At 38.7% G+C, this 25000-nt stretch overlaps 1 protein-coding gene across 4 annotated transcripts in view; it reads left to right on the top strand.

The window, feature by feature from the left end:
- Nucleotides 1–25000, top strand: part of LOC120529457 (meiosis-specific coiled-coil domain-containing protein MEIOC-like) — a 150303-nt gene that overhangs the window by 39990 nt on the left and 85313 nt on the right. For all 4 annotated transcript variants that reach the window (XM_039753269.1, XM_039753270.1, XM_039753268.1 and 1 more), the window contains 4 exons: nucleotides 331–424; nucleotides 1471–1602; nucleotides 5798–5964; nucleotides 12183–12284. In XM_039753269.1, coding sequence (XP_039609203.1) covers nucleotides 1561–1602; nucleotides 5798–5964; nucleotides 12183–12284 — 311 coding nt within the window. In that variant the 5' untranslated portion in view covers nucleotides 331–424; nucleotides 1471–1560. The remainder of the gene's footprint in view (nucleotides 1–330; nucleotides 425–1470; nucleotides 1603–5797; nucleotides 5965–12182; nucleotides 12285–25000) is intronic.

Genomic DNA, 25000 nt, shown 5'->3' on the forward strand with positions numbered 1-25000 from the left:
AAATTCTGTTATACAAACACAAACGCATTTAGAAGAATAATCTCTCCTGTTTTTCTTCTCGACACGTGGCAGTGTGGTGCTGTAGCATCACCACAGTGAGACATTTTTATATGTAGTTTTTGCTCAGTTTTTATAATGTATAATTGTGCCTTCCAGAGTAATTTTATCTACTTACAGTCACGCTCAACTTTCTCAGTACTACCAATACTGTTAAAAACCTGGTACCATTACATTTTTGGAACTTTTGGTTCTGAATTGGTACTGAAATATCAGTTTTTGTGCCATCCACATTACTTACTGCCTCTAATTTGGTGTCCATTGTTTATTCAGATTGTGACTCTACGTGAGGAGACGTTTTCACTGTGCTGGATAAATTATTGTGAGCTCTCTGTCCAGTTGGCATGTTTGCAACCTGGCATATGAGGTAAGTTGTACGAAGTAGCTTTTTTCAGTTATGGGAGCATTTAGCCTTGTTATATTTAAAAAAAAATAAATAAATTAAGGGGAGAACCAGGTTTCCAATGGGATCTGCTCAAGCTTTTGTTACTCGAGTGGCAGTTTGTCACCCATGACCATTGTGCAACTTCACTACCTAAATTAAAAATACGCAAAGATAAATATTGCTGTAACAGCATCAGTTGCATAACATTGGTAAAGCTTGTTCAAACAAGGCATCAGTACTATAAATATGCATTAGAACAATGGTAATCATTTCCCCAACAGCCCATCAGAAGCATGTTAATCAGTTTTTAAAAATAACACTTAAGTTCATTATGTTGCATACAAGTATTTTTATGAAGAAACAAATACCATGATTCATTAAGACTTTTGAGTGAAAAAACACCCCAATATTTGATAATGTTTTATTACATATCTTGCAAAAAATGTTTGATGTAAATGCTATGTTGCTTGCCCCAATTCAGTCCAGAAATGAATAGCTTTTGTGTAGCCTTTTCAATTATAGTTCAACAGAAACACCTCAGAAATATGTCTTAGTCATAACTAAATAAACATTTGGGGGTTTTTTTGTATGTGTGTTATGTATATATGTAAGAAAATGAATTCCCATTTTTAAAACAACTATTTCAAAGTTCTCAAGCCACTTGTCTTTAATTATGAATCCTGGCTATATTTCTGTGATATTTTGTAATACATACATTTTTTTTGTGGGTGTATTTATTTAAGTCATTACTTTTGTTTCTTTCACTTTTAACATGGTAAAAGATTTGTAGTTGAATACATGTAGATGTTTAATGTCAGAATATTGTAACAAAGCTGTTTTTGTGTTTTGTGTTAAAGAGGCCTAAATCCACATGCATCTCAATATTTATTGTGCATTGTTAACACTAGTTATATAGCCAGCTGATTTCTCTGTAAACTATAAGATCCAGTGCTGTTCTGTACAGTCTCCTATCCTAATTCAAAATTATTTTAGCTTACATTTTGTAGTATTTTTTTTTTATCTTCCAGGCTCACTGTGTTTTAAAGAAATCAGGTCAGAATTCATACTGCAATGGTACAAATCTTGACTTGGGTTCATCCTGTTGTGCCAGATAGAAGATGTCTGATTCAGGTCCCCCATTTTGCCAGTACAAGCAACAGGTAAATACATGAATTCTGTCATTGGCTTACAAAAATAAAAAAAGTAATGTTTAAGTATTACAACCTATAAGCAAGTTAAACATAGACCTGATAAATCTTACATTGTTCATTAATGTAAAATTAAAATGTAAATGTAAAAATCTTTTTAAAAATGTAAGCAAAAATATTGTTTAATCAATACCTTATGTAATAGAATATGAGGGGAAGCACTTAGCTAAATCATTTTCTTTACCACATAACCAGTGACAGCAACTGCATTTAATACAGTTACAATTCTTCGGTTTATGTTGATTATTGTTTGCTTAATTTTTTGGGTACCATGGTGACTGCCCTTTCTCTTAAAGTGTCTTGCCTGTTGCAACACTCTCTGCTGGAAGATATTTTGTCATTTGAACACATATATAATCTGTTAAATCTGAATTGGACTCGACTGCTTTGACTGGTTTTAGGCTATTTTTTTCTGTATTTCATCACTAATTATATTCTGGAGCAAGCTATGAAATTGGCCCCTTCACTTGCTATGCGGTATATTGCCTATACTGGTATTGATTTCACATAATCCATAAGGATTTTTAGTTTTAACAATATGTACTGACAGTTTACAACCATTATACTTATGCGTGAATCATGATTCTAATAATAAAATACTGCAGTTTAAGCTGCCTGACCCAGAGAAGTAACACAACTGCATTAAGTTAGATAGGCTAGCTCTTTAAATAATTTTAATAACAATAATAATCTGACTTTTTTACTATATGTGCGCAATGCAAACTCAGCAGCTTGCAACATGTTCTTTTGGGTGTATTCTTGCAAAACAAGAAGGGGAAAAATACACTCTAACAGAGAAAAGAATTTGTAAATTGCTGTAACTGACCAAATTAATGTATCATGTAAACTTTGCAACCATCACATTGATACAAAGGGTTGAAACACAAGCAACCTTTTCACACACCTCAAGAGCAGCCATACTAGTACATATATTAAGTGTATGAAAAGATGAGCCTCAGCTTCTTTGGACATAAAGCATGGCACAAAAGTGAAGTGAACTTAAAGACCATTTACGACCACTAATTAATTTGCCATCGATGCTTGTATGACAAAAAAACATTCACAGAGAATATTGCTAAGGAAATCCGTCCCATTTATATTGTGTAAAAACAAAGATTCAAAAACTTACTCAAAACACTAGACCCCAGGTATATAGTGCCAAATCACAAATACTTCACCAAAGCAGCGCTCCTCAAACATATGAAGAATCCAGGCAAAAAGTCCACTCAGTTGGTCATTTTGCAGGCAGAATGAATCTGGTCAATCCACACATCTGTACCATAGGCTGCATAAACACTATATTAATAAGAACTGTCACCTAATAAACAAGTGCTTACAAACCTCATACTTTAGGGAGTTAATGATTTTTAAGTTGAAAGCAATTAGATATTTCTTTCCAAAAACACAGCCTCTGCACAAAAAAGAGCTGCCAAGCTGCTGATGACTAGTGCAGCCAGTGAGTGTGATCCTCTACAGTGGTGGAAAACCAATAGAACCAATTTACTTTGAGTGTGTCTTTGATGGTCCGAGTCTGCTTCACTCTCACTGTTGGATTGGGGAGCCTCTTGAACCCGGAACCATTGATAGTCATAAACCAAGATTCATCAGGCAAATGAGGACAAGCACAGCGAGCAAAGGGATTAGTGCATACGTGCAGAGTGCTTGTATTAAAATGTGCAGGAGTGCTTTGTAAAAACAGATCCACAATAAATAAAAAAAAGTGGAGGTTAATGTTCAAGTAAATAATGTCCATTAAAATGAGGTTAAAATCCCAGGCAGAGTTCTCCGTTAAAACAGTCACAAGCCCCAATTCCTCCTCCTTAAATCTGGCCCACTGACAGGTTCAATTACCCACTTATCTCAGGTTCGAGGTCCTACTGCCAGTCTTTTGGCATCCGTATGACTCCCCTCTGAACCTCAATCATGTCTCCCTAAGCCAGTCCGTCAGCATTTGTAAGGGAGCCGCTGCACGACAGGGCCACTACTACTCCCCATCGTTGCTCTAAGGAGCTCCCCCTCTCCAGCCCCGCACATGAGTTGCAAGCTATTGCCACATCTGAAAGTGCATTTAGCACAGGCAGAAACATTGTTACTTGGCCAAGAACATCACTCAAACCTGAGAGTGTAGATAAGCTTGTGTTTGTGTCCTACAACCTGTGACAGAATACCTAGTATTAAAACCACATTATCTCCGTGTCTGCATTACGAGTAGAGCCTTAAGTATCTGTCTGTTTGAGTGAGTAGTTTTTGGTCATGTTTTTTTTTTTGCTTTTTGTGCAGTTATGCACATTTAAAATATTTTAAGTAATGTTCAGTAAGTAAATTATAATATTTAGTGAATGGTTTTATTACAGTGTCTGTAAATATATTAAGATTGTTTTAAAAGAATAGTTTATAATACATAAGGTAAATAAAAGCAAATTCTCTTTCTGGAAAGTATTGTGTAAAGTTTGCAGTACCGGTGCACAGTATTGCCTTTATTAATATATTTAAATATTGATAAATGTCTTAATATTGTGATATATTGGGTAAATTTTATGAGACATAATTTTGTCAATATCACCCAGCACCGCGTTCACTGATATAATGCTGTATATAATTAGTAACATTTAGTTTAAATAAATTCCCAAAAATATATAAATTACCTGTTTATGCATCTTTTTAAATCACTGATTTTTTTCCCTAGTAAACAGAAAGACAACAGTATACAGTATATTCTGAATATAGAAACAGATCTGAAATTTCTGACGCCAGAAACAGTCTTCAATTTATTCCTAAGGAAATTACAGCTACTTCTAACACATCTGAGAGAAGAAATCACTGCATATTGTTTAGTATCCTCTCCCTAAGGATTAGTGTTGTAGACATACTCTGTTACTGTAGTTTAGTGTGTTTTGGGAATATTTATACTTGGGTGTAACATTTTTATCTACTTTAATTTTTACATTTTCATGCACAAAGGTCTACTATTACCGTATAATGTGTTAGACATGTTCATTACTGCAAGATTAAGCCAAAAAACAAAGGGATTGTTAAAATATGCAGAATATTTTTTTAATAAGGCTTCCCCTGCTTTAGGAAGATTTGAGTATAGTGAGAACCTTTGGTGGTTTTTCAAATGTCCACCACTGGTTGCATACTCTTAATCACCTACACAGTCAATCCAAGTACATCTCACCTCAGACCACAGAATGGTTTTCACTTCACCAACATCCATGCTTTCTCCAAGTCTCAAATACTTCCACAGCTGATATTGCTGCATTCAGGCACCATCCTCACAGCAGCCTGTCGGATTGGAAGGGGGCTGATCAGCAGGCAGCAATTGGGTGTACTTGCATTGTGTTACATGTGTTGCTCGCATGTCTTCTCACATTATCCTGGGAATCACAGGCTCCAAAACAGACCAGGAACTAGCTGGAAAAGGTGATTCCTTTGAATATAAAACTGGATGTTATAAAGTCTAGGTAAACTGCTTTGTTAAATATTATTTAATGAAGGGAAGTGCCTTTTTCAGTTTGTTTTGCATGTTAATGTTGTTAAACTAATTTTGTCAATTTTTATGTAATTTGCTGTTATGTGAATAAAAATGGTAGTCATTATAATGACTACTCTTGTCCAGTGACCTGTTTCCAATTAAAAAACTGTTACATTATATGCAGTGATTTTTTATTCTCAGGTCAAATGTAATATTTCCACATTCCATTATGAAAAATGAAAGTTCCATTCAACTGGATGGAACTGTAGTACTGTGGTTACTGCTGCTATTTATGACTTCAGGACACTGTTTGAACCCTGGTCAATTAATTTGTCTTTGTGAAATTTGCTTTTAAGATGTGTATGAAATGGATCAGCTTGTATTTTCTATGTTAAATTGCATACAAGTTGTTTTTCAGTTATCCCAGGTTTATTTTTATTTTAGTTAGTATATTCCAACAAATGTTACTTCAAGTAATGTTTTGCTAGTAAAATTATGTAATATTTTAACAGTAGCTTCATACAAAAGTAAACAGGTTATTGTCTAATAATATTTAAATATACATCTTAAATTGCTGCAAAAGCAGTAGGTAGTAGTAAGTTTCAAAATGTGCTTAAGATGTGGAGGAACAGTATCCCTGATGTCTCTTAACTTTAAATTTCTATCTTTTAGGTAAACCTAAATGAAGAAAAACTGGACCCTCAGATGTTGTCTCCACTTTCACTTAATGGAATGAATAGTACATCATCCCTGGATCCAACTTTCCTCTACCACCGTTGGTCCGAATTCACAGATGATGTTAGCCCTAATTTAGGATTTTCTGAAGCTGGTGGACAAAGGTAAATAAAATGTGGTATCTTGACATGATCAGGTTAAATGGTAAACTTACAGATCCTGATACATTTTGTTTAGTACTGTTTGGCTTCAATTATCACTTATGTAAATTAATTGTGGAAAATATATATTTATTAATGGCAAATGAATCATTCAGTGCTTTCTGCAGTGAACTGTTTTATAAGCAAATGTGGTTGATACTGAGGAAATACAATTGAGATTTCATATTAATGATAGCACACAATTGTCTGAAGTGTAATTCCAGAACAGGACTGCTAAATTTATCAAAATAGCAGCGACTACAGGTGCCACCGTGGGAGACTAAGAAGAAAAATAAATTGGCATAAGTCTTAATGACAGCTAATAATGGCAATTGCCATAGTTTATTAAAAAGCAATAGGAACCACTTTACCAACATTACTAATTAGTATGCTTTTATGTGTTAATGAGTCTTCAGCCTTGATTTAAATGCTGTGATTAAAGAAGCCCCTTTAATATTTCAGGATGACTCTGTTTAATGCCCCTGCTTTATTTTCATTTATTTTGAGAATTTTAAGCAGACCTTTGTTTTTATCATAGTTTATAGGCTTTACAAAAATAGTAATAAAATTAAAGGTGACTTAGCTTCTTAAGCTTTTGTATTTCTTTTTGTATTTTGTATTTTCTTAAAAGGAAGAAAAACAACTCTGACTTTAACTGGGAATGACTGTGAGGATAGTGAACTGGATCTGTATGCTTTTGCATCCCACTTCAAAGGTCTATCCTAATACTGGAATGACTTGAACACAATAATCCATTCAGATTGATACAGAATATTTTCTATAATACTGTGTACTAAGAAACTGTTCATTTTGCAGTAAATCTATGCTGGAGCAAGCAAGCCCTATTGTGGAAGGTTACATCTAAATCAGAATTAGAGTTCACTGAAGGACTTATTTTTACCATGAATACTTTTTTACTCTTACACTTTCATGTGTTTTGTTTTTTTGATTTTATTTAAAGGAGTCAGTGTGCCATGCATGCATACCAAGTGCCCCGGCAGACTAAAAAAAAAAACATTTATGTATGTAGCTTCACAGGGATACACTAAAATGTAGCAGTTTATTAAAAATAGTCCACCATATTAGCCTGCCGAATTTCTATTAGTAAACAATTCCAGATTTAAGGTGCATAACAGCATAAGGCAGTCTCACCACTTCTTTTAAGTTTTGCTCTTGGAATTATAAGCGGACATTCATTTGAATATCTAAGGTTATGACTTGGAATGTAAAGTGACAGGCATTCCAAAATAAAGGACAGGGCAAGATTTAAGGTTTGTAAACCATTAGCATTTTAAAGTCAATTCTGAATGGCATGGGTAGCCGAGAAGGTCTAGGAGAAACCACTCCCGATTTTTGAAAACGGCACTGATCAAGAGACTGACAAGGTCATCATACAAGATCAGCATATTGTTGACCAGTCACTTTTGCTTTAAAAATGTTGTTTAACAACGAAGAGATACAAACTTTGTAATATTCCTGAGTTGGCAATATCTATAATGAACTGCATGTAGGTAGGTGAAGAGAGTCTGCCAAGTAATGAAAAGCTAAACATGCTAGTGTGTTTTTGTATTTACGCTATATTTATTAATTTATCTTTTTTAGTTAATATTTATCATTCTTAACAACAGATATTCTGAAAATAATCCAATAGCAGAATTATGTTTTTAAATAGATAGATAGATAGATACATACTTTATTTATCATCATTCTTTTTGTTCTTCACATCAGCCATATCATACATATTGCATACCAGGGTTTTTTCCTGCCTCGCATCCAAAACATACTCGAGTAGGCTCCAGGTTTCCTGCGATTCTGCTCTGGATAAATAGGTTTAAATAATGTATATATTGTTCTTAATCTCAGATGCTGTCATTTTGTGCCTGTCCATACTCCCATTACCTTCTCTTGCTCTGCTCATTATGGGTTTACTGTTCTTATGCATGGGCTATTCAAGTCCCACTGCCCCTAACCTTGACACTACATGCTTGTTTTTCTTTGTTTCCCTCAGTAAAACTAGGTGGGGTCTGCACACTGATTCAAGCCGAAGAGCCCTGTTCTTCCTAAGCCCCTGTGATTTTCATGATCACACCTGTCAGAACACAGTAGATTCTGTTTTCTGATTTTTGATCTTTTCAGGCCTGCGGGTGGCATACTTCTGTCTGTAAATTGTTTGTCCCTGAGAGAGAATCAGAGATCAATATGGCTAGTAGAAAATAACAAAGTCCAGTATTTGAGATTTTTTAATGCAATATTGAAAGATTTTATTATAAGCACATTGTCGTGGAGCGAGATATGTTGTGGGTTGTAGACCTTTAGAGTAAAAAAAAACCCTTGCACCTTAAATCACCTAAATTTCATTACAAATTGGCCCATTCTGGGCAATAAAAGGAAAAGAAAAAAAGTCAGCACAGATTTTTTCAGCACAAATAACATAGAAAATATTTTAAAATGATAAAATTGTGTTAAATTGTTAATATTCAGTACCTGTTTTTGATTACGCTTGTTTTTATCAGACGAAATCAAAACCACATAGTAAATTGTGTAATGTAGTGTAGTAAGCTTCCACTAACATTAAACTCATATTATATCCAAACCCGTTAAGTGTACGGTTCTGTCTCATTGTGACACAAAAGCTAAACTCCATAACATCTTGATAACTGTACCATAATTACTGAAACTAATATATATATATATATATATATATATATATATATATATATATATATATATATATGTCTTTGTAAAATAAAAACTAAATTAAAAGTAAAGTGCACGATAAAGGAACACTAAAACTAAACTGAATTTCCAAGTAAGGTCAGAAAAAATATAGAAATAAAAACTAATATAAAAAAGGCAAAACTATAATAACCTTGGTATGAACTAACTTTTCAGCATCTTGCAAAGTTATAGGGGATCTGACTTTTGCTATATTCCTTAAGTGAAAAGATGTTGTTCTGGTAATCTGATTAATATTTGATTTAAAGTTCAGGTCAGAGTCAACAATTACCCCTGAATTATTTACCTAAGTCTTTACATTTAAGCCTGATGGATCAAGTTAATTTTTAATAACCTCACTATATCCATTTTTTGAAATAACTAAAATTTCTGTTTTCTCATTATTTAGGTTGAGAATTTGGTTAAGACAGAAGTACGACATTGGGTCGATGAACTACTGAAAGTCTAGACAAATTTAAAAAAAAAAATGTATAACTGATATCACAGAGACTGTAACAAGAAAGGACAAAGACAATGGATTCCTCCTAATTGCGTACACCCTTTCTTACTGAAATGCAAAAATGTAGTTACAGTGGAACCTCGGTTTACAAGTAACTTGGTTTACGAGTGTTTTGCAAGACAAGCAAAAATTTTTAATAAATTTTGACTTGATAAACGAGCGATGTCTTGCAATACGAGTAGTATGGATACACTTTGTCTGCTGAGCGTCATGTGATCACAACTGAGGTGATGGTTCTTCTTTCTCTCTCCTTATCTCGCTCACCCAGCGCATCTCTCTCTCCTTATCTCGCTCGCCCAGCGCGTCTCTCTCCTTATCTCTCGCTTACTCGCCCAGCATCTCTCTCTCTCTCTCTCTCTCTCTCTCTCCTTATCTCGCTCGCTCACCCAGCGCGTCTCTCTCTCTCTCTCTCTCCTTATCTCGCTCGCTCGCCCGTCTCTCTTTCTCTCTCTGGCAATCGTCTCCTATTCTCCATCTGAGTCTGTGTGCCTTACTCATATAGTCAACATCCGTACGAGCGTATACTGTTTACTACAGCATTGTGACTGTGTGTGTGGGCGCTGTGAAGTGCGAGTCCCGATCTTGCTCCCCAAAACATGAAGCTGAGTCTCAGTATTTTAACACCAGCTTTATTCAGCTTGAAACAGCAACAGCGCTGTTATTTATTGTAGCGGGATCTTTATAACGTTCCTTGTATGACCCATTGACGACAGGCGCTTATAGCATGTCTGCGATCTTTTTGGATGCGCTTATACGGCGAACTGCTACAGCGCTGGGAGACTGCGATTGCTTTGGGACGCTTTTCCGCGTGTTGTCCCGTTGGGTGGAATCCCACATGAGTTTAGAAACTCACACCAGCCATGATTGTTTTTAAAGGTAAAGAGCAGGTTAATTTGTATTGTGTATTTTACTTTATATTTTGTATTAATCATTTTTATATGAATAGTTTTAGGTTGTGGGACGAATCATCTGAGTTTCCATTATTTCTTATGGGGAAATTCACTTTGATATACGAGTGCTTTGGATTGCAAGCACGTTTCCGGAACGAATTATGCTCACAAACCAAGGTTCCACTGTATTTATTTAACTTTACTGGGGCTTATTATTCAGAATTGTGCTAGTCTTGTATAGATACACCCTGGATTTGTCAGTGAACACAAGGAATGAACTGTTTTGGGAATAAGCTACTTAGGGTTTATAAAGAATATAATTATTGATTTACTGATTTATCTTTGTATGTGCAAAAATGTATTCACTGATATCTCCTTTCGTCAGCAAAAATAAATACTGCTTAAAAACTATTTAGAATCAGTACTAAATAATATAGTTGCCACATGAATTTTTGAAATAAAGATAATTTAGAATGTTTTCATTTGCACAAAGTATTTTATATAACATTGCAATTTTCAAACCAGGATTATCAGAAAATCACTATCAGATTTGTGACCTTTTGAGACTTTTATTTATGATTACATATGAAGAGGAATATTTAACCCCTAATACCCTAAGGGGTTGTGATAAGAGATCCGTGGTGAAGTGCAATTTTACATAAATGTGCCCTGGAGCTGGCGGGTTTGAGTGTGTGTGAGCACATGCTGCTCCAGGATTGATTGGGAATGCTTGGCTGATTGCTTACTCACATGTAAATGTGAGCAAATCAGTCAGGTGCCTGAGTCACATCTTGGAGTGGGTGCAGGGTCATATATGCACCCAATCAACCAATATAAAAGGAGCCTGCATGGCAGAAAAGGGGAAGAACAAAGAAAAATCAAGAAGGAAAAAAAAAAAAAAAAACGTGAGTGAGATGGCCAAATTTCAGTGCTTGAGGTGGCGCACGATGAGGCGGTCAGTATAGCCTTGTGGTGTACTGAGTAGTTGGTGCTCCATGGGTGCTTCAACCTCCCTGAGCATATGAGGAGTAGCGAGAGAAGTTTGAATCATCCTATGGATCCAGTAGATGCCATGAAGGGCATGTGTAAGATGGAGGGGGCCCACTCAGAATGAAACAGCCCTGGATATGGAGCCAGTCTGTCACAGAATGCTTTTAAACCCACACCAAAACTCACAGTAGTTTCATTTGGAATTGCCAGTCAACCTAAATAAAAAAAATCTGTTGTACGACTGAACCGTTGTGTTTTTAGTATGTGATGTACTTCAATAGTATATTTCCATTTTGATACTTTCTGTTAACCTGTCCATAAAAAAACTATGACTTCTGTTTTTTTTTTTTGTTGTTCTTTTTTTGCTTTGTAGCTGTTTTGGATTTGTATATGTCTTGCTTCTTACTCTTTGGGTGTGTTCTATAGATCCTAGGGGAGTCTTCTCAGTGAAACAGTTTATTTGCTGTATATTTCTCATTTTTAGTTTATATTTCAGCTTGAATGTTTGACACTGTATTGTTCTTTTTTATCCCTCTAAAGCTCTTGGCAGTGTTACCAGTAGTGCAATATTAAAGCATGTTTCATTTCTCAATACTGCTGAAACTGTCAAAATTGAACAGGCTCTCTTGCCAAGTCTATTTTGTGCCCCTAAGAGATGTTTTCTGTCCTGTTATAACCCTAGTTTCCCCCTGTTTGCATCCCTGTGAATTTAACGTGTTACATTTTTAAAAAATGTATTTAGACTTTGTAGTATGTTAAGAGGTGGCAAACATTTTCATCTTTAATGAGATCTTGGAATCAACAATATTTATATGAAAAAAAAGTTAATTTTTGCCAAAAATAATTAAATTTAGTATTCATTCTCAGCCTAACTGTATACCAGTCTGTTAATCAAGCCCTCTCTGTAAGTGGCCGTTTTTTATGTGTATTTTTTTTTTTCCAAAAAGGATTTCTCTTTTGTCTTTTATATTTCTATTTTGTATTTCTATTTATAATTTTAGTATTTTAGGCTACTTGTTAGTTTCTGTCTTAATTTAATGAAATTCTTTTATCTGCATATGCTATAGAAATCCAGTCAACCTCTCTTATTCTGGAAATGGGCCTGATTTATTTGGATTGGTCTCCAGTATCTTGGAAGAGCCAAATGGATCACAACACCTAGCAGACTGGTATGTTTTCTTCTATTATCACTTTTTGAAATTCAGATTAGGTTTAGTGCAGTATTACAGTTGTGTGCAAAGGTTTTTGACATCCCTGATCAAAAGTAAGGTTGTGCCAATAGTTGATGTTAATCTCAATTAGAATAAATAAAATAATCCTAGGTGATTTTTTTCAATGTCATCTCTCCTGCATCAGCCCAAAAGTAAGCAGTTTATTAGTACACTGCTGTGAAAAAGTATTTGCCTCTCCCTTTATTGGTTTTGACATTCAGCCATTTTTAAAAGGGCCAGTGACGTGGACTTAACCTTGGAAAGTCCTCAGCAAGTGCTGCTATTGACACTGAATGTTAATGTCCTGATGTGAGTTGCTGTTTCTGTTCCATAGATAGTTAGGCAATAATAACTAAAAAAAGTCTCACTTATGAGCGCTTGCATTCTTTCACTATACAGAAACATATTTCATTACTTCCACCATGTTCTGACACATGCACCTGCCTCACTACGTTGACTCAGGGTCAGAGGCAGCCCACGTATCCCTTTTACCCCTGGCTCCTCATCAGCAGCTACTCCTCAGAACCACGATCTCAGTCTGCATTTTTCTGATAGACATGCAAACTATACTAGTAATCTGTCATGCAAGACACGGCTAAAACCTCCACACAAGGTGATAATTTACAGGCTCTACAAGTGCTGTCAGTGGTCTGCACCTTTGCCCTCAAGCTGGAACTCTTTTTTTCCTGGCTTCTGCAGGTAGCACAGAGTTATCACTGCTGTCTCCCAGCACCAGAGTCTGTATAAGTTTTAAATGTTCTCCCCATGTTTTTACAGATGGTGGAATCCCTTTGTAATGAAATTCAGGCAACCGTAAAAATATTTTGTTATAATGGAAATTTCGTTATAAAGAATATGATGAAAATACGTATGCTATTGTAACTGGGGTCACCAGTGAGTCAACATAATGTTGGAACATTTTACACCAGACTTTGACCTGGTCTACCACAGTGGTGATTCTGAGCCACTTGTGGTGTTCTTATCTGATGATGGAAGTTAAAGCAGGACAATTGCCCATGTCCTGGCTCATATTTTGAGTGCTGAAGTAATAGATACTATTTTGACTGAAGTCTTGAGACTACAAGCCTTCTCTATATAAAGATAGAGTATCTGTATTTTGCTTGGAAACCCGGACTCAACTACCTGTCTGTACTGCAACACTGTGACCCAAATTTGACAATACCTGTATAATTATTTACAGATCATCTTCTTCTTTTGGCTGCTGTTGTTAGTGGTTGCCACAGCAGATCATCATCTTCCATATCGTTCAACACAATCTCGCCTCTCTGACTTTGTCTGCCAACCGTCCAACCTGAGATGACCCTCTAATGTACTTATTTATAATCCTGTCCATCCTTGTCACACCCAATGCAAATCTGAACATGTTTAACTCTGCCACCTACAGCTGTCTCCTCCTTTCTGGTCAGTGCTATTTTCTCCAGCCCATTTAACAAAGCTAGTCTAACTACTGTCCTGTAGACCTTCCCTTTCACTCTTGCTGATATCTGTCTGTTACAAATCATTCCTGCCACTCTTCCCCACCCACTCCACCTTGCCTGCACTCTCTTTTTCACCTCTCTTCAACAATCCCCATCACTCTGAATTGTTGATCTCATTTATTTAAACTCATCCACCTTTACCAACTCTACTCCCTACATCCTCACCATTCCTCTGACCCTCCTGTGATACACATGTATTCTGTCTTGTTTTTACTTACCTTCATTCCTCTACTCTCTAGAGCAAATCTCTAACTCTCCAGGGTCTCCTCGACCTACTCCTTATTCTCGCTACAGATCACATTGTCATCAGCAAACATCATTGTCCACAGGGACTCCTGTCTAATCTTGTCTGTCAACCTGTCCATCACCATTGCAAATCAGAAAGGGCTCAGCGCTGATCCCTGATGTAATCCCACCATCAAGTTGAATACATCCATCACTCCTACTCAAGTTCTCACCACTGTCACACTTCCCTCGTACATATCCTGTACAACTCTTACATACTTCTCTGCCACTCCCGAATTCCTCATACAGTACCACAGCTCCTCTCGAGGCACCCTGTCATATGCTTTCTCCAAGTCCACAAAGACCTGGCCTTCTCTATACTTCTCTATCAATACCCTCAGAGCAAATATCACATCTGTGGTGCTCTTTCCTGGCGTGAAACATACTTCTGCTCACTAATCATCACCTCCCTTCTTAACCTAGCTTCCATTACTCTTTCCCATAACTTCATGCTGTGGCTCATCAATTTTATCCCCCTGTAGTTACTACAGCTCTGCACATCTCCCTTATTCTTAAAAATTGGTACCAGTACACTTATTCTCCACTACCCAGGCAACCTCTCACTTTCCAAGATTCCATTAAACAATCTGGTTAAAAAGTCCACTGCCATCTCTCCTTGCTAATCCGTTGCACTTCTTGATTCACTATCTCCACATCCATCCAACCTTCTCTCTCTCTCATTCTCTTCATTCATCAGCCTCTCAAAGTACTCTTTCCATCTGCTCAACACACCCTACTCAGTTGTGAGCAAGTTTCCTTCTTTATCCTTTATAACCCTAACCTGCTGCACATCTCCACAATCGGTACAGGTCCTTTTCTCCCTCCTTAGTGTCCAGCCTCTCATACAATTCATCATACACCTTTTCTTTAGCCTTCGCCACCTCTTTCTTCACCTTCTGCCTTATCTCCTTGTACTCTTGTCTACTTTATGCATCTCTCTGACTATCCCACTTCATCTTCTTCTTCGCCATCCTCTTCCTCTGTATACTCTCCTGTACTTCCCCATTCCACCAACAGGTTTCCTTTTCCTCCTTCCTCTGTCCGGATGTCACACCAAGTACCCTTCTTGCTGTTACTCTTACTACTTCTTCTGCAGTTGCCCAGCTGTCTGGCAGCTCTTCACTGCTACACAGTGCCTTTCTTACCTCCTCTCTAAACTCAACCTTGCAGTCATTTTTAACCCGGGTCTTGACCGATCCGGTATGGAAATTTGTATCATGAGCCGCATATTGAACTGGCAAAATTCTACACCAAATGCTCTTCCTGACATAACACCCCCCATTTATCCGGACTTGGGACCGGCATGAAGAAGGACCGGCATCCTTCCCCTGTGGCTGGGTTACCTGTATAACTATTTACAGATATAGCTTTTAAAATTTCATTGTACTTGTTAAGGTATTATATGCTTTTTATTCTAAAATAAAAAAAAAAAACTGCTTCTTCAAATACAAAAAATTTATTTATTTGAAAATGAGACATTAGATGTAATTTTTATAGAAATAGAGGTATGAGTACAGAACAAGTACAGTATCTGACTCAACTACCCACGCGGACTCAGAATTTGGCTATTAGTATGACGCTGCACCTATATTTTCGCTGAGACTGGAAATTTCAAAATGGACTGTCACTTTCTTTTGGTCTAACAAGAAAGAGTTATCCTGTTGCAGGGTTCTTCAGAGTAGTCAAAGTGTAGGTGCAGCATTAAGTATTTTTTGCATCATGTGATCATCTTCTTTGGCCATTTATAGTCTGTTTAACGATCTGTTAAACACGATGTATGAACATTTGTCAGGGCCCGCAACAAGTATGTTAATCTGAAAATTTTGTTACTTTGGTATTCTCGAACAGGATTTGACCGGTACAATGAAACGCTTAGTGTGAATCTTGCACTGTAAGCTATGTAAAATCACAACACAAAATATAATGTGTGAGAAATAAGCGGCATTTAGGAAAAAAACAATGATATAATGTGAATTCACATCTGACGGTTATTACAAGCCATGAAAGAACATAATTTTAAATTAAATTTTTTTATTTTTTGATTCAAAAATAAGATTATAAGCAAAACATTTTTTGCACTGGGGGGTTGTTAGGTTGTCATAACTCCACCCATTATGAAGGCTGTGAGCAGACATTGAAAAGGAAATGTGTTCTTATATTATGGAAAATAGTTTTCAAGTAATTCATGATAAAATAATTACTTCTTGTTTTACATGTATTTGTTTGGCAGGCACTTTTATCCAAAGCGACTTAAAAAGGAGATAAACCTAATCCGGTAACCTTTATTTGTTCAGTAAGTACAGTATAGTTGGATAGGCAACAAATGTTGATTGACGCAAGTGAAAAGATGTTTGGTGAGATTGGGAACATGCACTGATACAGTGTTTTCCGCACCCACTACAGAACAAACCAACTCAGGATCCCAAATTAAGACCCAAGCTCATGTAATAACTAATAAATTTACAGTCATAAGTTATATTCTATAAAGCTGTAAATAAACCAACAATATTAAATCACAGAGCAAGTTTTTTCCAGTCAATTAGAACAGATGGGTTTTCAGTAGGCTATATGCACATGGTAGTGCTGACATACTTCTGATGAAATCTCAGCCAGCTTAGTCACTTCCATTGTCCAGTCTGCTGTTTGTTTAGTGGCGGGAATGTATAAGAAAAATAATTTTCAGTGTGCAGATAGCTTTGCAACTGAACATTGTGTACCTTTATGTTGAACTTCCAGTAAGTACAAAAAGGTACTTAGTTTTCATACGTTTCCGTCCAATGTGGAAATCTGATCTAAGTTAATTGCCATTATCCGGAGAGAGAGCTTTACAGTTAGCTCTTGTACCTGAATTTGTAGCCGGTGTTTAAAAAAAGGGGGTTTTCACTAGCCCATGATCCTGGTTCCTCCACCCTGAACCGCATCGTTGGACTTGGTACACCAGTACTGGTGGTGCAGTGAAGGAGATCGATCACATCCTTCTGGGCAGATGCTGGAGGCTCTTGCAAAACTGTAGGGTCTACAGAAGTGCCCAGTTTGTGAATTCTGACCACAGACTTGTTGTTGTTACTTGTAGGATCCAGCTTAGGTCCAGTAGGTTACTACCTACTAGGAAAATGAGCCTGTACTTGGTCAGAGTCCAAGACCAGGCTGTTTCTAATGAGTTTGCACGCAGTTTGTGTGAGGAACTTTCAGTATGACTGCTGATCCTAATCTGATGTGAGAGACCTTCCGTGACAAGACTCTGAAGGTTGCTGAGGGTTGTGTTGGTGTTACCAGTGTTCCCAGAAGGAGGTGTTTCATCTCGCAGGGCGCCCTGGATTTCATTGAGAGGAGTCGCAGCACACGGCTCGATGGCAACTCTGGTCTTTACTGGGAACTGAGAAGGACGGCTGTAAGGGCTCTGAGGGCAGATAAAGAGGCTGACACTGCAGTTGTGACCCACAAGGCTGGCTACTTTGAGCAGTTGTTTAAAGCTGATCCTCTGGCTAGGATGTTGGATATCTCTGGGTCCACGGTTCTTGAGGCTGATCCTCCAATTAACTGTGAACCAACCAATCTTACTGAGATTGTGCAGGTGGTGAACCATCTGAGGGGGGAAAAAAGCTGCAGGGATCTGTGGTATCTGGGGTGAACTTCTCCAGGCTGGTGGTAAGGTTGTCCTCTTGGCATTGCAAGCAGTCTTTTCTTCCAATTGGTAGACTGGCATCATCCCACCTGACTGGAAAATGGGACTTGTCGTCCCTATCAGGAAAGGGAAAGGTGATTGCCTGGATTGCAGTAACTACAGGGGGATAACACTGCTCTCGTTGCCGGGTAAGGTCCTTGCTAGGGTCATCTTCAATAGAATCCGTGATCACTTGCTCACCTACCAGTGACCGGAACAGTCTGGTTTTACGCCTGAGAAGTCTACCATCGACCGCATCCTGGCACTGAGGGTTTTCATAGAGCGCTAACACGAATATTGGCAGAGTTTCCCCTCGAGGTTGTTGGATATCATGGCCGGCCTGTACACTGGTACTGTGAGTGCTGTGCAGATTGGAGGCAGGACTTCTGCGTTTTTCCCAGTTGATTCTAGAGTTCATCAGTGGTGTGTTCTTGCTTCTACTCTGTTCAGTGCTTGTATGGACTGGGTGTTGGGCAAGGTGGGGTCCAGTGGCTGTGGGGCATCTGTTGGTGAAGAAAGATTCACGGATCTTGACTTTGCTGAAGATGATGTGATCTTCGTGGAGTCAATGGAGGATCTGATCGGGGTGCTCGAGTGGCTGAGTGAGGAGTCTGTGTGTTTGGGCTTGCGAATGTCCTGGATAAAAAACAAGATCCAGGCCTTTGACACAGCCATCAGCAGTGTGTCTGTTTGCTGAGAGAGGGTCGACCTTGTTGAGAGGTTTACTTAACTTTGCAGTGACATTCATGTTTCTGGTGACTCTTCCTGTGAAGTCAGTAAAAAGGACAAAGTTCCAAGTTTTTAGACTCCTGGTGCTTCCTGTCTTGCTATGTGGTTGCGAGACATGGACACTATCCAGTGACCTGAGATAAAGACTGGACTCCTTTGGTACTGTGTCTCTCCGGAAATTCCTTGGGTACCGTTGGTTTGACTTTGCGTCTAATGAGCGGTTTGCTCATGGAGTCCCGATTAAGGCACATTACCTGCATTGTGAGGTAGCGTCAGTTACGGCACTATGGCCATTTGGCAAGTTTCCCCAAGGGTGATCCAGTTCGTAAGATCCTCATTGTTGGGGACCCGAGTGGCTGGACCAAGCCAAGGGGTGCCCAGATAACACCTGGCTGCAGCAGATAGAGGGTCATTTCTGGAGAGTGGGACTAGACCATGTGAATGCCTGGGGGTTTCGCAAACCGGGATCCCAACTTTTTTCATTGTGTAGTGGGTGCAGCAACGCACTGTACCAGTGCATGATACCCAACTTGACTTGACTTGTTTACACGAGCCAGGGCATGAGTCAGGACGGCAACTATTGATGAAAGCGATGACTTATGTTGCTTGAGTGGAACAATTTCACTTTTTCTCTTTCAAGACTGGGGGTTTGGGAGAGGAGAAAGTGACTGTTAGAGAATGACACACAGGATAAGGAGGAGGATGATAAAATCCTCCTGTACCACGACTATGCTTCGGCTTTAGGTCCAGCAGTTGTTGACCTAGTGCTTGATGAAAGTGTGTCTCTCAGAAAGGAAATCTTCCAGCTGAGTAAACAAATTAAGGCCCTTGCATTGAAGCAGCAATTTTGCATTCATTGTTTTGCTGGCTCAGACAGAGACATACAGTGGTACCTTGGTATACGTCTGCTTTGGAATAAGTCTAACTTGGTATACGTCCTGTTTGGACACGAAAAATTTAGCTTGGTATACGACTTTGTTTGGAATACGACTCGCGTGCTAACCTTGTTTACCTCTCTCGAGACAAAGCCACGACTGCCCACAAGCGTTAGTGCGCCAGTTGCTAGCATTCAGTGAACAACCCTCGCTATAACTCTCTGTGAACTTTCACGTGTGTGATATAGCGGGTCCACAGCTCCTGTCAAAGTCCAGCTTTAAAATAAATAATCACCTCGCTCACAGCTTGGTGAGGGGGCGTGGTGGTTATGTGGCTGAAGGTTGTCAGGGCGATTAGCGATGTGGGCGTTTCTCACCAAAGTGCACTTGTGAGGGACCGTCCGCATTCATGATTGTTCCTGAGGCTGCTTATCTTGATAAACAGAAGCGCGAGTCAGCTAGAAGGGGAGTAAAAAGAAAGAAAGAACGGACGGGAGGTTGAGTGAGGGAGGGAGGGAGGGAGGGAGGTACTGTAGCTGAAGTAGGCAGAGTTAACGTCAGCTGCGAGTAGGTAAAAAGGCACTGGGCTTTTTCTTGTTTGTTTTGGTTTTTGTTTTTATTATTATTTTTAAATAATGCTTCCTGCTGTATTTTAACTTCGTTGTTTTTAAGACTTTTTTCTATTGTTTTTAACCTCCACGTTTCACTTCTGATTTTATGGATTATTTATTGGAACTTTAGAGACTGCACTTTAATTTGAACACCTTGTTTTGTTTATTGTTTTAATAAAAGCACTTTGCACTTTTTCACCATCCCCTTGCTTTACCGATGAGGTTAGCAGTGAGGCACATTGCCGACGGTGTAGGGTTCAAGGGCTCCCCAGCAGCAGATGGGAGCATACAACAAACCTGCATCGTCACAACGTGATTTTGTGTTTTTTTTCATGTAAATTTGAATTGATTGTTGAAAAGTATGAAGGTGGCATGTGTATCCGGGACATGGCTGTTGCATACCGTTTGCCGAGAACGACGGTATCTACGATTGTGAAAAACAAAGATGTTATTAAAAAGTAAAGTGAGGTAAAATTTTCATTTATTTCATCTAATTGCTTTTGTATTTATGTATTTTAGTATTAAGCAGTGTTTAAATTATTTTATACAACCCCATCAATGTATAATATGCCAATAGCAATAGGACTTTTTTTTCATGGGAACGGATTCATCATTTTCCCATTATTTCTTATGGGAAAAATTTGTTCGGTATACGTCCTGTTTGGTATAAGTCAAAGGGTCTGGAACGAATTAAGGAAGTATACCAAGGTTCCACTGTATTTGCTTTTTTTGCAAAGCAAGATGCCCAGCAGACACATGTATTGTAGTATCAATGCCAAGCACCACTATGGATGGATTCTCTGCTCTTTAAGGTGGCTCACTATCGTTAAAATGACTACTTGCCTTTTGCTGAACTTGTTGGGAAAAAATGTGTGCGACTGAACAAAGTTGTTTTTATAGGCGCTCCTGCTATTTATAATGTAACGCCATCTCATTCTTTTCGTGACTCATCCCTGACTGATAACTTGTCCAGCAGTTTTGTAGTATTGTGCTTACATACATATTCACCTTTCCCTGAATAAAGTTTAATTACTAATTGTTGAAATTCTCTTTTTTTTAAAGAAGCCTAATGTAATCACATATTTGTCCCATGTAAGTTCATAGTAGACACAAGTTCTTAATATGTCTGAATGTTACCTTCTTAATTGTAGATGTAGCTTGAAACATATAGTGTGAGGCTCTTTTCCCTTTTAGCTCCTGACGTTTGGGACAATGTTTGAATAATACAATTTGCATCATTTACTTTAAGTGTGGGCATGTCTTGAAGTGATTGAGTGAAAACACGCTTTGATATTGTTGCCTAAAGTGTAACAGCTAGCTGACACAGTATCTGGAAGAGAGTATGCATATATATAGCCTGTTGCTTCGTGAATACGATAAGGGAGTCAGCAGTACAGATGGAGGTGGGTAGCTCATTCAACCAACTAGGAGCTACACAGAAAAATGGTCTGCATTGAGACTTGATACCATTCAGAGACAGCATCACCAGTTGCGGTTCACTGGCAGACCTGAGTGGATGAGAAGGAGTATAGGTCTTCACGAGTGTCTCCATATACTCAGTTGCTGATCCATTGACTATGCTGTAGGCAAATATCAGGGATTTGAACTTAATGCTTGCTGCTACAGGGAGTCTGAAGAGAGGAGTGACATGTGCCCATCTTAGCTGGTTAAATTCAAGATGGGCCACTGCATTCTGAACCATCTGCAGTAGCTAAATAGCACATGCGGGTAGTCCTGCCAGAAGCGAGTTGCAGTAGTCCAGACATAACAAGACTAAAGCCTGGACCAGATGTTGTTCTGCATACTCTGTCTGATAAGTTCTGAGGATGTTGTATAGCGTGAACCTGAATGAACGACAAACAATAGAAATGTGGTCCGAAAAAGATAGCTGCTCATCAATCACCACCCCGGTGTTGCCTACTGGCTTGGCAGGTATTAGCGACAGTGAGCCAAGCTGTTCAGAAATGGGGTGTTGAACTGACTGGTTGGCTAGGATCCTAAGAAGCTCAGTTTTTGCCAGGATCTGCTGTAGATGGTGATCATCCAGGGTGAAATATATGTAAGACATGCTGAGACTCTAGCTGATACCCTATTGTCCTCCAGACAGAACTGTTTATCATCAGTATGACACTGATAATAGATGGTGCGACCTTGACAGAGAGAAAAGTAGAAGCCCCACCACTGATCCTTGAGGTACACCTGTATATGTCTGGTTCGCCCTTGACAACTCTCCTCACCAGGACACACTCTATGATCTTCCCAAGATGTAGGACCTAAACCATCTGAGAGCAGCCCTAATGATCCAAAGTCAGAGAGGATGGCAAGAAGGAACTTGTGGTTGGCCGTGTCAACAACAAACTCAACATATATATATATATATATATATACACATATATATATATACATACAGTGGAACCTCGGTTCACGACCATAATTCGCTCCAGAACTTTGGTCGTAAACCGAGTTGGTTGTGAACGAAGCAGTTTTCCCATAGGATTGTATGTAAATACAATTAATCCGCTCCAGACCATACAAACTGTATGTAAATATGTAAAATATGTAAAGATTAAGCACAAATATAGTTAATTACACCATAGAATCCACAGTGTAATAGTAAACTAATGTAAAAACATTGAATAACACTGACACAAAACACCCAGGCTCCCTGATCAGCTACACTCTCTCTCTGTAGCACACACACCACCAAAGCCCCTCCCTCCCTGCCTGCCTGCCTCCCTCCCTCCCTGCCTGCCTCCCTCCCTCCCTCAGCTACAGGAGCAGGCTGGCTCACGCGCTCTCTCTCTGTGTAGCGCGAGCGCGCACACACACACACACACCTATCCTCCCCCCATCCCTTCCCTGTCAGCTGCCCGTGCTCTCTCTGCGCTTGCGCGCTAGTGCTCTCTAATCTCTCTGTAGCACGTGCTCGCGCAGCATTTTTTTTAAAATGAGTTTTAAGCACAGCAGAAAAAAAAGGAACAAATCCGAAGCGCTTGCAAAAACCAACTCACAAGCAAACAAGTCAGGTTGCAGGAGATCGCGCTATTAAACCTAAAGCCTGATCGCTGTAAACAATGTTGTTCACATGAGTTTTAAGCACAGCAGAAAAAAACATTGCACAAATCTGAACTTCATTTAAAAACCAACTCGCAAGCAACCAAAAAGTAACATTGCAACAAATCACACGATGAAGTCCTCCATGTAAACAATTTTTAATGAGTTTTAAGCACAAGGAAAAAAGCGAACATTTGAAAAAGAGAAATGTAACATCGCACCTAATCGCGCTATGAAAAACTCCATCTGAAAAACCTTTCATGAGTTTTAAGCACAAGGAAAAAAGCGAACATTTGAAAAAAGAGAAAAATAACATTGCAACAAATCGCATTATGAACTAAAAAATTACTTTTGAAAATCCGTAATACAAAACCACCAAGAAAACTAACCTTGCATGAAACGAGTTCTGGCATGAAGTGTTTTCCTTCAGGTGTTTTCTCTCTTGTGATTTCTTGGGTTTCTGGTGCTTTTAGCTGTTTAGCTGGTGGGAATGAAAGCCTCATGCAGCCATTCCAAAAGAACGTCTTGTGACCCTCCACATTACTGGCAGTCTGGCTTTGTTTACATTATGCTGCTTGAAAGCACGAGGGTTCTCCGATTGTTAAATGAGTAAACTGGTAAACATTTTTTCCACCTTTTGTAATTTCTTTCTTTACTTCGATTTCAATTTTCTTCAAAACTTTCTTCTGACCACTCTCCACTTGCTTAGAAGCCATAGTTAACTGCAAAAGCACACGAAATACTGTAGAGCACAAAGAGAGTGCACGTCTTATTGAAAACAATGAACAAGGAGCGGCTTTGCTTATATGAAAAAGCATGGCCGCTCTCTTTCTCTCTCAGGCTGCCTGTGGGGGGAGGGGGATGTTTTCGCTTGCACTACATCCTACAGATAGGCAGGCAAACACGTGCAGCAATCTCCTCCTCCCCCTTCCCAGCAGGCACGTGCTAGCTCGCCCTTTCTCTCTCTCTCTCTCTCTCTCTCTCTCTACTGAGGACGCAAGGGAAACTGGCTTGTTCAGCAAACACGTGCAGCAATCTCCTCCTCCACCTCCCTAGCAGGCACGTGCTCGCTCGCCCTTTCTCTCTCTCTCTCTCTCTCTTTCAGCTCAGCTTGCAGGCAGGCAAGGGAACCTGGCTTGTTCGTATACCGAGTGTGTGGTTGTGAACCGAGGCAAAAGTTTGGCGATCTTTTTGGTCGTGAACCGAGTTGTACGTGAACCGGGACGTTCAGTGAACCGAGGTTCCACTGTATGTATATATATATATATATATATAGATATATATACATATATATATATATATATATATATATATATATATATATACACACACACATACACACACACACACTAGCAGGAGTACCTAGCATTAGCCGGGAATCTAACCGGTGAATTCCCCAAATAATAGAAATAGAACAAACATTTTTCTGATTGACATTTTATTGTAAGTTCCTCTACTCTGGATTCTGTCTGCTGTGGCATTGCAGACACCCTTGAAATAGACTTTCTTGTGGAATCTGAAGTGGAACTTCAAATTCTACGTCTTTTTTCATTGGCATGGGTATGTTAGCGAAAAGCAAGACAATTATAATGTGTTACATGGTATTATGTATGGAATAAGCACCACAGTGAGATGAATTTATGTTAATTTACAATACATCAGAAAGCAAACAAATAGCACCATTCAGTCAGATAGAGCAACACTGAAATCGTACTGTGAGTCAGAAAGCGATTAAATAGCACTACAAATACGGAAAGCCAGTGAGAAAGAGTAGCACTGAAACCGTACTGGGAAGAATGGCAGGGAGGGGTGGTCTGTTTTTAAGCAGTGTCTGTGTTGAACCGTGGTGCCATCTAGCGGACATTGGGGATGGTAACTACAGAGAGAAGTGACATAAAACCGGTGCTGCGTTTGGGGAAAATGGTGGGGGACGGATGCTGTCTTTTTAAGGTGAGTC

This window comes from Polypterus senegalus, chromosome 5 (assembly GCF_016835505.1).
Source record: "Polypterus senegalus isolate Bchr_013 chromosome 5, ASM1683550v1, whole genome shotgun sequence".
Taxonomy (NCBI): domain Eukaryota; kingdom Metazoa; phylum Chordata; class Cladistia; order Polypteriformes; family Polypteridae; genus Polypterus; species Polypterus senegalus.